General features: G+C 50.3%; 1 protein-coding gene across 2 annotated transcripts in view; it reads left to right on the top strand.

Annotated features, from left to right (window-relative positions):
- The window catches only part of CPT1A (carnitine palmitoyltransferase 1A), a 64,887-nt gene that overhangs the window by 32,352 nt on the left and 17,246 nt on the right, over nucleotides 1–15,289 (top strand). For both annotated transcript variants that reach the window (XM_036859833.1, XM_036859834.1), the window contains exons 10-14: nucleotides 1,034–1,229; nucleotides 3,674–3,862; nucleotides 4,785–4,890; nucleotides 10,388–10,504; nucleotides 12,537–12,701. In XM_036859833.1, coding sequence (XP_036715728.1) covers nucleotides 1,034–1,229; nucleotides 3,674–3,862; nucleotides 4,785–4,890; nucleotides 10,388–10,504; nucleotides 12,537–12,701 — 773 coding nt within the window. The remainder of the gene's footprint in view (nucleotides 1–1,033; nucleotides 1,230–3,673; nucleotides 3,863–4,784; nucleotides 4,891–10,387; nucleotides 10,505–12,536; nucleotides 12,702–15,289) is intronic.

Here is a 15,289-nt window from a genome sequence, read left to right as displayed (position 1 = left end):
GATGTTGGAGGAGACCACACTGATGAGTGCTGACCTTCTAAGATTTCAGAGATTTCAGGCTCGTCAACCTTCCTTCTGTTGAATTTCCTTTGTCTTTCTCAGGCCTGGACAGTTAACTGATTTTCAGACCTCCGTTTCTCTTCGGTTGAAGGCTGTCTTTTTTTTTTTTTTTTTTTTTAAATTAATTAATTAATTTATTTATTTATTTTTGGCTGTGTTGGGTCTTCGTTTCTGTGCGAGGGCTTTCTCTTGTTGCGGCAAGCGGGGGCCGCTCTTCATCGCGGTGCACGGGCCTCTCACTGTCGCGGCCTCTCTTGTTGCGGAGCACAGGCTCCAGACGCGCAGTAATTGTGGCTCACGGGGCCAGTTGCTCCGCGGCATGTGGGATCTTCCCAGACCAGGGCTCGAACCCGTGTCCCCTGCATTAGCAGGCAGATTCTCAACCACTGCGCCACCAGGGAAGCCTGAAGGCTGTCTTATGGTGGAGTTTTTTCTAGGTTGGGTTAGGAATATTCCTATCTCTTCATCTGGATGTTTCAGGGGCGTTTTGCTCTGGCTCCCACGCAGGGTTTATGGTGGAAAGCACCCTGGCTTGTGCTCAGGGAAACCAGATTCGTGGTTCAGCAGCTCACTTCCAGCAGCCTGGGACACATGACCCCCCTTCTTTCCCACTGCCCAGTGTAGGGGGGCCACATCTGCCCCAGCCGGGACACCCTCAAGAATGTAAGGGAGAGACAATGGCACCGCCTGGGTCCATCCCAGGCCCACCAGGGCTCAGGCTTAGCGACGGTTGCGTCCTTTGCTCCAGGTGACACGTCCGGTGGGTGGTCGAGCAGAGCTTAGCGCTCAGGCCTGTCTGATCCCAAAGCTCTCAATTCGGGTGCTCTACCAAGTCCTCTGCAGACCTTTGCGAAGTGGACTCGTGAGCTGAGCGGGGTGACGCGGGGAGAGGCAGTGGTGCCGTCACGGGTGGTTTTCTCCTCTCCCCTAACCGGGTGCCTCCGGCTTCTGTCTCTCCCCTCCGCCTCCCCAGACACCCTCCAGCACCTCAGGGACAGCAAGCACATCGTCGTGTTCCACAAGGGCCGCTACTTCAAGGTCTGGCTCTACCACGACGGCCGGCTGTTGAAGCCCCGGGAGATCGAGCAGCAGATGCAGAGGATCCTGGATGACCCGTCGGAGCCCCAGGCTGGGGAGGCGAAGCTGGCGGCCCTCACGGCGGGAGACAGGTGCGCAGCCCCTCCGCGATGCCGCTGTGTCTGGGGGCCGTGGGGGGTGGGTGCTCACAGCGCTCTCCTCACCCAGGGTCCCATCTGGCGGGGAGGTGTGTCCACGACCTGCAGTGCTTGGCTTGGCTTTGTCCCCGGGGAGCGGATTCTGCCCCCACCCTCAGGTCCCCTCGGGCATCTCCGTGTGACAGGCAGACGTGCATGTGCACGGGTCCCCGGGCACGTGACAGAAGGAAGGAAGTAGGCGTCTTCCCCGGGCTGCGGCATGTTTAATCTAGAAACAGACGTGTTTAGCCGGGGCCTCTGTGTTGGGGTTAACTTCCTGCCTCGTCTGAAGCTTGTGCAGCCTCGGCTCTGATGCCTTCGGGGCTGGATACGTCTGCTTTAGGGGGCGGAGGGGGCGCGGTCCTGTGCACCGCAGGATGCCGAGCAGCACCCCTGGCCTCTCCCACTGGATGCCAGTAGCACCCCCCAGCGTGGCAAGCAGATCTGTCTTCAGGCTTTGCCCAGGGCCGCTGGGGGCAGTATGGTCCCTGGCTGAGGACCCCTGAGGTCAGCAGTGTGGCCACTGTTAGGGCAGCACTGGGAGTAAGGTGGTGAGTGACCGACCTGTGGAGAAGAGGAAGGTGCCCGGGCGAGGGCACACAGAGGTCGGCAGTGAGCCGTGGGGACCGACAGGCCACAGAGGCGTCCAGGGAGCAAATGCTGGGAGCCGTGGAGTGGGTCGGGGTGCCGGAACTCCAGCTGGGATGGGTCCCGTGTGCCCGGCTGCACTTGGGCTTGATTCTGTGATGGGCTGCTGTTAAAGGGACCATGTTAGGCTGGAGTGACCTGAGCAGACTTAGGAGATCATTCTGGTCCAGGGGCTCCTGGAAGCAAGATCCTCGCTGCTTGAGGACCAGAAACAGGCAGTGTTCGTAGGAAGGGAGGCTCAGTCCGAGAAGCTGGAGTGTTTGGCCATCTCTGGGGGGCGAAGACTCAGCTGGAACAGAGGGGGCGTGTGTCCTGGGGAATGAGCCCTGGGTCCCCAGTGCTGATTGAGTGTCATGGGGGCACCCAGTTGGGCAGAGGTGGGGCAGGGCGGGATGCAGGCTCAGCGAGCTCCCACCCTGATGCTCCCCCGTGGGGCATCACCCGTCTCATCTGCCTGAGCGCCGCGCTCGTACCAGCCATCCTGGTGGTCACCGCTGTCCCCAGGCACTGAGGAGAGCGGTTGAGGCTGAGCCTGTGATGGGACCCGTTGTGTTTATGGGCGTTTTGGCCGCATGGGTGGCCTCAGCTGAGCACTCGGTGCGCGGGGAGAAGAGGGTGGGAGACAGAGGCCAAGTGGCCCTGACGTGGAAGGGTGGGCAGAGGCCTGAGTGAGGGGGCCCAGGAGCCATCCGGGGAAGCCACGGCTGGGGTGGCTCTCAAGCAGTGGGTGTCCCGTTAGCTCTGTGTACCCCACGTAGGGCGGGACGGAAAAGGATCCCTGAATTCAGCTCCCGGGGGTGCCCCTTATCACAGGGGTGTCGTGTGGCTGTTTGTAGCATGGACGCGTGGACCTGGGGCAGGCTGACCTGGGTAGGAATCCCAACCTGCCACGAAGGAGCTGTGACTTCATCTCTGTGCCTCAGTTTCTTCATCTGAAAAATGGGACGGTGGTGTCGGGGCCCGTGAGCTCGTCCCGGCACCAGGGAAGTGCTCTTGGCACTTGCTGTGGCTTCCGTGGGGTGGTTCCGTGGAGGGGGTCTGGGTGCGGGGCTGGGAAGGATGTGAGGGGGGCCCTGCCTGCCTGTGGGTCCGCTGCCCTGGACGGCGGAGCTTGGGGCCCGTCTGCATTCTTGTCCTTCACTCGGCATTTATGGATGAGGTTCCATGCCTGCGACTGCCCTGGAGCAGATACAAGGAGAAGGCGAGGCCCCTGCCCGCAAACAAAGCAGCCCAGCCGGCAGGCAGGTGGGTGACTGCAGATGCAGAAAGTCGCAAACACATAGTTTTCCTTAAACCCCTACAACACTGGAAACTGAAAACCGTTGTCGTTTCAAACATCCCACATAAAGAGATGTCACCAAACTGCTGCAGGTTTTTTATACGTTTCTTTTTCATTTATTTTTATTTTTGGCTGCGATGGGTCTTCGTTGCTGCGCAAGGACTTTCTCTAGTTGTGGCGAGCGGGGGCTGCTCTTCATTGCGGTGCGCAGGCTCTAGGCGCGTGGGCTTCTGTAGTTGTGGCACGCGGGCTTCAGTAGTTGCGGCTCACGGGCTCAGTAGTTGTGGCACATGGGCTCTAGAGCGCAGGCTCAGTAGTTGTGGCGCACGGGCTTAGTTGCTCCGCAGCATGTGGGATCTTCCCGGACCAGGGCTCGAACCCGTGTCCCCTGCATTGGCAGGCGGATTCTTAACCACTGCGCCACCAGGGAAGTCCCTGCCGCAGGTTTAATTGTATTTAATCCTCACTGCAGAGTCCCCTGGGCCAAGTGTCGCCAGGCCTATTTTGGACACGGGAAGAACAAGCAGTCTCTGGATGCAGTGGAAAAAGCCACGTTCTTCGTGACATTGGACGAAACAGAACAAGGGTATAGGGAGGAAGACCCGGTTACGTCGATGGATAGCTACGCCAAGTCTCTGCTGCACGGCAGGTGTTTCGACAGGTATCACGCTTACCTTCCAAAACACAGTGGTTTGCCCGTGGACTTGGAAGAAATGTTACATGTGGCTGACACCCAGCCTCAAGCGTGTATCGACGCTCTTAAGGAATAAGGCTAGCATGAAGACATGACTGGTAACTCTCTTCTTTCCACCAAAACTGTTACGCACACACAGCTCAAGCAGCAGCTTTGAGGTCCTTCCCCTCTCTGTGCACGACACCTCCACTTGGAGATGCTCGTGAGAAGTGGCTGCGGGTTACCTGGAACCAGGTGGGGGAAGGTGGTACCCGGGGCCTGACCCGGATGTCGGCTCTGGCTTTGCTCACCGATCGCGTGATTGTGGTGAGGCTCTTCCACCTCTTGGAGCCTCCTTTGCCTCGTCTGTAAAGTGAGGTCCTGCCTGCCCATCAGGTTGGGGGTGAGGATTGGCTGGGGTGGGGGAGGGTTGCGGCAGGCACAGTTGGTCTTCCGTATCCGCGGGTTCAGCCAACTACAGACCGTGGACCGTTGTTTAAGAGCCTCGGTTGTGGAACCTGCGGGTACGGAGGGCCGACTGTGTGGGGCTGGAGCATCCTCAGGTTTTGGTATCGGCAGCAGGTCCTATAACCAACCCCCCGGCAGATACCGAGGGACGACTTTGCAGCCTCCTATTTCTCCGCAGTTGCCTTGTGCATCCTTTTTTGTTACAACGATACGCCCTGTTCTCCTGCTCTCCAGTACCTGAATGCATATCTCTGCATCGGGAGCAGGGGAGAAATGAACGACTTAGGGTTTTATGTGTGCTTTTATTGTCACCTACGGAGACCTGTTCACCTCTGCAGGTGCTAAGTCAATGAGCCCATCCAGAGGAAAACAAGTACATCGTTTGGGTTTATTTTTGTCTCTGTAAACATGTAAGTCACATAAACATTTTTGTTTCGTGTAGGTGGTTTGATAAATCGATCACATTTGTCATCTTCAAAAACGGCAAGATGGGCATAAACGCAGAGCACTCCTGGGCCGACGCCCCCATCATCGGTCACCTTTGGGAGGTGAGTGCCTTCAGGTTTAACCTGAGTGTGGAAATTGCTGTTGGAAAACCAAACCCCAGACTGAATTTAACTTCATAGTATCTGTCTGGTTATAATAAGTGTTTTCAGCAGGTGTCGGCGCCGAATGTAAAGTTAAATCAGTAACAGAAGTCATTCCTGCTTCATTCCCTACGCTGAGGTTCCTTAAATGGAAACATTTAATGTCATGTCCTGATGGAGCCAAAATAATGAGATGGCCTTGGCTCCAATGCAGTGACATCAGGGCGGAACTGAAGCTCAGTTATTTTGAAATAAACGACCCCTTCTTTGCTATGTTTTCAAGATTTTCCTATCTGCCAAGTGTTAGGCCAAATAAAAGCAAGGATATTAAAATCTTGGTTTATAAAAATGCCGCGTGCCTTTTACCACTTCACTTAATTCTTAGAATTACCAAGTTCTAAGAAAACCCACCAAATCCCTGTCATCCTCTCCCTCCACCTAATATTTTATTTTTATTCTTTCGGCCGTGCCGGGCGGCATGTGGGATCTTAGTTCCCTGACCAGGGATCGAACCCGTGCCCCCTGCAGTGGAAGCGCGGAGTCTTAACCACTGGACCTCCAGGGAAGTCCCCCACCTAACATTTTAAAATACAGTGCCTATTGGCCCTGCCACCTTTTAAACTGTTTTAAAATTCATTTCTCTCTGAGTTGTTTGACCTGTGTCATGTTTGGCATGAAAAGTTGAGTGAAGGTTTTGTTTTCTGAATTCGCCTGTCAGGTTCTTTTGTAAGGAAATTGCTAAACTCTAGACCTGTCAACAGTGGACTTGACAGAGAAAGACAAGTACTATACGATATCACTTATACGTGGAATCTAAAAAATAATAGACGTGAATCTATATACAAAACAGAAACAGGGAATTCCCTGGCGGTCCAGTGGTTAGGACCCTGTGCTCTCACTGCTGAGGGCCTGGGTTCAGTTCCTGGTCAGGGAACTAAGATCTTACAAGCCACGTGGTGCAGCCCAAAAAAAATAAAAAACAAAAAACAGAAACAGACTCACAGACATAGAAAACAAACTTATGGTTACCAGAGGGGAAAAGGGAGTGGTAAATTTAGGAGTATGGGGTTAACAAACTACTATGGCATAAAATATTGGGTTGGCCAAAAAGTTCATTCGGGTTTTTCTGTAACATCCTACGGGAAAACCTGAACAAACTTTTTGGCCAACCCAATAGATAAACAGCAAGGATTTACAGTATAACACAGAGAACTATATTCAATATCTTGAAATAACCTATAATCTGAAAATATATACATAAGATGGAATCATTTTGCTGTACACCTGAAACTGACATAATATTGTAAATCAACTATACTTCAATTTTTTTAAAATTAATTAATTAATTTATTTATGGCTGTGTTGGGTCTTCGTTTCTGTGCGAGGGCTTTCTCTAGTTGCGGCAAGCGGGGGCCACTCTTCATCGCGGTGCGCAGGCCTCTCACTATCGCGGCCTCTCTTGTTGCGGAGCACAGGCTCCAGACACACCGGCTCAGTAATTGTGGCTTACGGGCCCAGTTGCTCCGCGGCATGTGGGATCTTCCCAGACCAGGGCTCGAACCCGTGTCCCCTGCATTGGCAGGCAGATTCTCAACCGCTGCGCCACCAGTGAAGCCCTATACTTCAATTTAAAAAAAAAAAAACCACACATGGGACTTCCCTGCTGGTCCAGTGGCTAAGACTCCGCGCTCCCAATGCAGGGGGCCCGGATTCGATCCCTGGTCGGGGAACTAGATCCCACACGCCACAACTAAAGATCCTGCATGCCACAACTAAGACCCACGCAGCCTAAATAAATAAATAAATAAACATCAAAATAAATTGGGTGTCTTTAAAAATAAATAAATACAACAACAACAACAACAACCAAACCAGTGGACTCGACTCAGAAATTCTGTATCATCCCATCTGACGAGACTTGAGGTTACTTTGTTGAAGGGATAAGCCCCTTTGAGAGTCACAGTGGACACAGTATTTCTGCAGTCTTTATGTTGCTGCTGCTCTAATAAATGGAGTGGAACACGGTGACTCACTGTCACTTCCCACATGGGAGACACACCCCCGTGACCGCAGGCCGATCACCTCACCGCCCTGCCCAGGGCGTAGAGCCCGGGTCTTGTCCCTGAAATCAGATCGTGTAGTGCACTTGTGATGACATCCACAGGGGAGCTCCTCCTGTCCCTTTTCCACTTTACTTGACTGTCTTCCCCTGGTTAGGGTCTCAGCAAAACCTAACCTGCTGTTCCTTCAACCAAGGGAGGTTTTCTATGTGGGGAAACCTTTAAAAAGGGGGAAAAAATGCTCCAGTCTAAGACAACAACAGCGTGGTCCTAAGACATTTATCCGTGATAAAAACAACCAGGTATCCAAAAGGCTCATCACCACCCTGGTCTTTGCTTCTGCCGGCAAAGGCTTAGAGATCCTTTCAGCTGAAAATCAAGCAAAGATCAAACCCCCTTCGGCACCACTGGACACCACCACAAGACCTTCTAAGTCTGTTTGCACAGGATAATGATCTAGGTCTGTTACACCCTGTTCCAAGGACTCTCCCAGTAATAAGTGCATAAGAGCTGTTCTTTGGTAAACGGGAAAAGACTCTGAATCCTAGGCAGTCTGGACTACGTAGGGTACATTTACCAAACAGAGAAATCTACTGGATGCTGACAAGGCCAGGCTTATTTTTTCAGTACTCTGGATAAGATAAGGTAAAGGGATTTAGTCTCAGACCGGGGTGACTAGTTGGAAGTGGCGGTGTTTAACTGTTAACTGCCCAGTGGACAGAACGGCCTGTGACTCCAGGGGTCAGACAGGAGCCCAGTTGCTCCCCGCACGGATGGGAACTGACCCACTGTCTTGTCGTGGAGGCCCACGCCAGAGCCAGTTAAGGGGCCGGTACAAGGACGCCACCCATGCCAGCTAAAAACAAATCTGGTCCAAGCTGAATCCTGTTGGCTGTCGGTGTGTTCCTGATGCTTAATTGTGTTGGACTCTTCAGGGGCTCTGACACAGTGCAGACACAGATAGGCTGGGCTCCTTCACCTGCCCAGCTCTGCAGGATGGTGACCGCACATGCATGCGCCCCCCCCCCCACGCTCCCCCATCCTGGAACCCCCCTGCCCCCCTCACCATTTGACAGTATCACCATCTGACCTTGGGTTGTGTTTTTAAAATTTTTTTAAATATTTTAAATTTTATTTATTATTTATTTTGGCTGCGCCGGGTGTTAGTTGCAGCACGTGGGAGCTTTGTTGCAGCATGTGGACTTCTTAGTTGCGGCATGCATGTGGGATCTAATTCCCTCACCAGGGATCAAACCGGGGCCCCCTGCATTGGGAGCGCCCACTGGACCACCAGGGAAGTCCCTTGAGTTGTTTTTTGTTTGTTTGTTTTGCTTCCCCCACTGGAATGTAAGCTCCCTGAGTGCAGGGATTCCTTTTTTAAAAATATTTTTATTACTGTTTTATTGGATGTAATTCACATACCATGAAATTCACCCTCTTAAAGCATACAGTTCAGTGGTTTTTGTACATTACAGGTGGTTGTCTATCCATCACCACTATCTAATTCCAGGACATTTTTTTTTTTTAATTTTTTTATTTATTTATGGCTGTGTTGGGTCTTCGTTTCTGTGCGAGGGCTTTCTCTAGTTGCGGCAAGTGGGGGCCACTCTTCCTCGCGGTGCGCGGGCCTCATTATCGCGGCCTCTCTTGTTGCAGAGCACAGGCTCCAGACGCGCAGGCTCAGTAGTTGTGGCTCACGGGCCTAGTTGCTCCATGGCATGTGGGATCTTCCCAGACCAGGGCTCGAACCCGTGTCCCCTGCATTGGCAGGCAGATTCTCAACCACTGCGCCATCAGGGAAGCCCCTCCAGGACATTTTTATCACACCCCCTAAGGAAACTCCCCACCCTCAGCCCCCTCTTATCCCAGCCCTGGGTAACTACTAATCTCCTTTCTGACTCTGTCAGTTTGACTATTCTGGCCATTTCATAGAAACGGAATCACCCAGTGCGTGGTCTTGTGTGTCTAGCTAATGTTTACAAGGTTCATCTACATTGTACCATTAACGGTATTTCATTCCTTTTTATGGCTGAATAGTATTCCTTCATATGATTAGACAACGTCTTGTTTATTCATCACTTGGTGGACATCTGGATCCTTTTTACTTTTTGACTACTATAAATAATGCTTCTGTGAACATTAGCATACAAGTTTTATGTGAACATATGTTTTCTTTTTCTTTCTTTTTTTTTTTTTTTTTGCCGCACCGCGTGGCTTGTGGGATCTTAGTTCCTTGGCCAGGGATTGAACCCAGGTCCCGGCAGTGAGAGCACAGAGTCCTAACCACTGGACTGCCAGGGAATTCCCTATTTTCATTTCTTTTGAGTACATACCTAGGAGCCGAATTGCTAGGTCATGGCCACCTTTAACCTTTTGTAGAAAGGCAGACATTCTTGTCTGTTTTGTTCACCGTCCTATCACTGGTGCTCAGAAGCATTGCTGACCCGTAGCAGGTGCTCTGTAGATACCGTTGAGTAAACTGGCGTAGGTTTACCTGCCAGTGAACAGAAGACATCCACACCTGGGCCCACATCCTGGCCCCCTGAGGAGTGTGAACTGGGACAGACTCTTTGCTTCTCTGAGGCTGCTTTTTCATTTATACAAGCGGGAATGATAATTACTACTTCACAGGCTAGTGTAAATACTCAGTGGGGTAGCACCCAGAGGGCACTAGCTCACAGCCTGGGACCTCGAAGCAGGCTCTGAGCTGCTTTCTGTGCGTCACATGCTCTGCTCGCATCCTGGCTGTGCTCCTTACCTGTGCAAACGCTGTTGAACCTCTCCAGGTCCATTTTTCTTGCCCCTGAAATGGAGGTAAGAATATCTCACTAGGTGGCTGGGCAGAGGATGTCAGATGCACAGCAGACTGTAAGCAAGTAGTTACGGTTAAGTCTTTTTTTTTTTAAATAAATTTATTTATTTATATATTTTCAAAAATTCTGGCTGCATTGGGTCTTCGTTGCTGCGTGTCAGCTTTTCTCTAATTGCGGCGAGAGTGGGGGCTACTCTTCATTGCAGTGCGCAGGCTTCTCATTGCGGTGGCTTCTCTTGTTGCAGAGCACGGGCTCTAGGCGTGCGGGCTTCAGTGGTTGTGGCACGCGGGCTCAGTAGTTGTGGCTCGTGGGCTCTAGAGCGCAGGCTCAGTAGTTGTGGTGCACGGGCTTAGTTGCTCCGCGGCATGTGGGATCTTCCCAGACCAGAGCTCGAACCCGTGTCCCCTGCATTGGCAGGCGGATTCTTAACCACTGCGCCACCAGGGAAGCCCTATGGTTAAGTCTTGATGTTATCTCTAGAAAGAACGAGGGTTTGTCTACTTTGGGAGGTCAGATAACTTTTATGTAACGCTATTAGCTGTGATGAGCTCTGACTTCACAGATGTATCTTTTTATTTTCGACAGTATGTCCTGGCCACGGACAGCTTCCAGCTGGGTTATGCAGAGGATGGACACTGTAAAGGGGACACCAACCCGAACATCCCATACCCCACCCGGCTACAGTGGGACATCCCGCAGGAAGTAAGTCCCAGTGACCAGGCACTTGTTAATTACCTTGGGTGGGAAACAAGTTTAAACTCTTAACAGTTGACTTTTCCAGCTGTCCTTCCGAAGTGTTCACGAGGTCAGCTGAAGACCCCCGAGACGGAAATCTGTCTGCCTGGGGGTTTCTTACTGGGACGCCGGAGTTGCTACAGCTCCTGTTGCCTGGGAAGCCCCAGCAAATATTTCTTCTGTCATTTAAAGCATTTGGTTAAGATTGTCAGTGAAATTTCCAGCTCAAACTTAGCTAGACATCACAATGAAAAAGTGAAAACCAAAATCACTTCCTTTGGAGTTGGAATACTCTAAATCACTAATTTGTCATTTTTGTCCCTCTAAGTGTTCTCCGATGCAGTTCGCTCAGTGGAAGCCATTTCCGGAAGGAATTTTAGGGTTGGAAATACCAAATCCTAGCTTACCTAAGCCAAGCAGGAATTCCTGGGGCCTGAGAAGTGTTTTTCTTTTTTATTTTTTTTGGCCGTGCCGTGCCGCATGCGGGATCTTGATTCCCCAAACCAGGGATTGAACCCGCGCCCCCTGCAGTGGGAGCACGGAGTCTTAGCCACGGACCGCCAGGGAAGCCCCAAGAAGACATTTTGATGTGGAAAATATTGCATCTAGTCCTGCAGTCTTGCCCATCTGCACTTTTTTTTGTCCAGCCTGCATCCCTGGGGCTGGTGTGTGATCCTCAGAGAGATGTAACCTCTGCTGAAGTGTGTGGCTAGGGTCCTTTTAGCTAACCAAGTCACTTACCGTTTATTAAAAATAAAATTTTTTTTGATGGACTTTATTATTTAAAGCAGTTTCAGGTTCACAGCAAAGTTGAGTGGAAGGTTCAGAGAGTCCCCGCGCTCTCTCTGCCCTCACACATCACAACCTCCCCCGCTACCAACGTCCCCTGACACTTGGTGCATCTGTTACAGTCGAAGAAGCTGCACTGACAAGTCAGTATCACTAGAGTCCGTAGTTCACGTCAAGGCTCACTGTTTTTTTTCCCTCTGTCCCTGCCACGTGGCTTGCAGGATCTCAGTTCCTCAACCAGGGATTGAACCCAGGCCCTGGCAGTGAGAGCCCAGAATCCTAGCCACTAGGCCACCAGGAAATTCCCCAGGGTTCTCTCTTGGTGTTCTGCATCTGTGGTGTGGACAAAGGTGTAATGACACCATAGTATCATACAGAGCAGTGTCACTGCCCTAAAAAACCTTTCCTCTGTCTATTCATCCCTCTCTCCTGCCTCACTCCCGGCAACCACTGGTCTTTTCACTGTCTCCATCATTTTGCCTTTCCCTGAATTTCATAACTGGAATCGTACAGTGTGTAGCCATTTCAGATCTGCTTCTTTCGCTTAGTGATAGTCATTTAAGATTCCTCCGTGTGACTTCACAGTTGAGCGTTCATTCCCATTGTACGACTGTACCACAGTCTCTTTCCTTTTTACTTTATTTTTTAAATTTTTTGGCCACACTGTACGGCATGCAGGATCTTTTTTTTTTTTTTTTTAAATATTTATTTATTTGGCTGCACTGGGTCTTAGTTGCAGCACGTGGGATCTTCGTTGCGGCGTGCAAGATCTTAGTTCCCCAGCCAGGGATCGAACCCATGCCGCCTGCAGTGAAAGTGCAGAGTCTTAACCACTGGACCACCAGGGAAGTCCCAGTCCATTTCCTTTTTAAAACTGGTTCCTTAATGGCCAGCATATAACAAGAATGGATCTCACGAAACAGAACCTGTGACACTTTGAAATGCCCTTTGGGGTCCCACTGGGAACCAGGAGTTCCTCCTGCTTGGGCCACCCCACTGCTCTTCAAGGGCGGGGGGGCGTGCCGTGTTGCTAACTCGTTGCAGCTCTTAGGTTAGAAAGGTTGGAAAACACCAAGAAGAAAAAGCGATGTGTGTATTTCCAAGCAGCGACTCTGTTAGCTGTGCTGAAAGCCAGCTTGCTGTTTTCTTCAGAGTATGTGTCAGTATCTTCCCTCCCATTAAGTGAAAGCTTTTCTCCTTCTTTCCCAAGTGTCAGGAAGTCATAGAGACTTCCCTGAGCAGCGCGAACCTCCTGGCCAGCGACGTGGATTTCTGTTCTTTTCTGTTCAGTGCTTTCGGTAAAGGGCTGATCAAGAAATGCAGAACCAGCCCGGACGCCTTCGTGCAGCTCTCCCTCCAGCTGGCTCATTACAAGGTGAGACCCCGAGCTGGGGTTTTCATCCTGAGGGCTTCTGCGGTCCCTAAATGCAGGACCAAGGCCGTTTGCCCAGTGGGTAGGGCGGACCCATCATGGGAGCAGGTCGTGCCTGTCATGGTGCGGGGGTGGGGCTCCTCCCACAGACAGATGGGACAAGTGTCCAGCAGAAGCACCTGGGGCAGCAGCGGTTTCCCGTATTGCGCAGGAGTAGAGGGAGAATGTGGGGGATGGTAGCCGAGTGAGATCTCATTGCTCCACGAAGTGGGAAATAAACCTTTAAGCACCCAATCCTAGGGTTTGGTAAAGCAGAGCTACTTAGGGCAAATGATTGGATGTCTCTGACCTTTGACATCCTCTTTCATAAAAGCGGATATGCCAGGTCCCGGGAGGTGCTCTGGGATGGAGGGGGTCCCTGTAGGAGCAGAAGCTCTGGTGTTTCCACTGCCTCTCTCTGGGCCCCTGGGCACATTGTGGCTTGCACATGACGGCCCCATCAGAGACATAGCCCAGGCCCCGGGAGGACCTTAGTGGGATTTTTTTCTGTTGGAGGGAGCATTCCACCCTGAGAGGGCACCCCTGGTTTCCAGGGCTGGCGGAAATCCTTGTGGCATTGGCTCAAGATGTGCCCTGGTTTTTTGTTTGTTTGTTTGTTTGTTTTTTGGGGGTTTTTTTTGGCTGTGCCAAGCAGCGTGCAGGATCTTAGTTCCCTGACCAGGGATCGAACCCGTTTTTTTTTTTTTTAAGAATTTTTTTTTTGATGGGGACCATTTTTAAAGTCTTTATTGAATTTGTTACAATATATTGCTTTTGTTTTATGTATTGGTTCTTTGGCCGCGAGGCATGTGGGATCTTAGCTCCCTGACCAGGGAATGATCCTGTACACCCTGCATTGCAAGGCAAAGTCCTAACCACTGGACCACCAGGGAAGTCCCAAGATATGCCCTGTTTTTAACGGAGAACTTTTGTTTTAACACTTGAGTGCTGTGCACAGATGCAGTGCAGCGTCCCTGGATACCGGTTCTGCCCTTGTGAGTTTTGCTTTGTGCCAGGCACTGGTCTCAGCACTCTCACAGTCCCCTCACTAGGGACGAGCTATTGTTTGCCCATTTTACAGGTGAGAAAACCGAGGTTCAGAGAGGTGAGGTGACCTGCCAAGGTGACACTGGAGTCAGGGGTGGATCCAGGGGGTGGCCTGTAGGTTCGATTCCTCTATAACTCAGGTCAGGAAGATAAACAGATGCAGAAGAGCACAAGAGGCCATGTTAGTATCAGGTAAACGACAACTGATGGGCCACAATTGTACCTAAAATTAACAGTAATACAGTTCTTAATAAAGATGGTCACGATCGAGTCCCTCCCATTAGGGAAACTTGCACAAGCCTCTTAGATAGCCTAATCCACCAGAGGGCAGACAGCAGAAGCAAGAAGAACTACCATCCTGCAGCCTGTGGAACAAAAACCACATTCACAGAAAGATTGACAAGATGAAAAGGCAGAGGGCTATGTACCAGATGAAGGAACAAGATAACACCCCAGAAAAACAACTAAATGAAGTGGAGATAGGCAACCTTCCAGAAAAAGAATTCAGAATAACGATAGTGAAGATGATACAGGACCTCGGAAAAAAAATGGAGGCAAAGATCGAGAAGATGTAAGAAATGTTTAACAAAGACCTAGAAGAATTAAAGAACAAACAAACAGAGATGAACAATACAATAACTGAAATGAAAACTACACTAGAAGGAATCAATAGCAGAATAACTGAGGCAGAAGAACGGATAAGTGACCAGGAAGACAGAATGGTGGAATTCACTGCTGCGGAACAGAATAAAGAAAAAAGAATGAAAAGAAATGAAGACAGCCTAAGAGACCTCTGGGACAACATTAAACGCAACAACATTTGCATTATAGGGGTTCCAGAAGGAAAAGAGAGAGAGAAAGGACCAGAGAAAATATTGGAAGAGATTATAGTCAAAAACTTCCCTAACGTGGGAAAGGAAATAGCCGCCCAAGTCCAGGAAGCGCAGAGAGTCCCATACAGGATAAACCCAAGGAGAAACATGCCGAGACACATACTAATCAAAGTGGCAAAAATTAAAGACAAAGAAAAATCATTGAAAGCAGCAAGGGAAAAACGACAAATAACATGCAAGGGAACTCCCATAAGGTTAACAGCTGATTTCTCAGTAGAAACTCTACAAGCCAGAAGGGAGTGGCATGACATATTGAAAGTGATGAAAGGGAAGAACCTACAACCAAGATTACTCTACCCAGCAAGGATCTCATTCAGATTCGATGAAGAAATCAAAAGCTTTACAGACAAGCAAAAGCTAAGAGAATTCAGCACCAGCAAACCAGCTCTACAACAAACACTAAAGGAACTTCTCTAAGTGGGAAACACCAGAGAAGAAAAGAACCTACAAAAACAAACCCAGAACAATTAAGAAAATGGTAATAGGAACATACATATCGATAATTACCTTAAACGTGAATGGATTAATTGCTACAACCAAAAGACACAGGCTCCCTGAATGGATACAAAAACAAGACCCGTATATATGCTGTCTACAAGAGACCCACTTCAG

This window comes from Balaenoptera musculus, chromosome 8, assembly GCF_009873245.2.
Source record: "Balaenoptera musculus isolate JJ_BM4_2016_0621 chromosome 8, mBalMus1.pri.v3, whole genome shotgun sequence".
Lineage (NCBI taxonomy): Eukaryota > Metazoa > Chordata > Mammalia > Artiodactyla > Balaenopteridae > Balaenoptera > Balaenoptera musculus.
The sequence above is the reverse complement of the archived record's forward strand: the minus strand, read 5'-3'. Positions and strand labels throughout refer to the sequence as shown.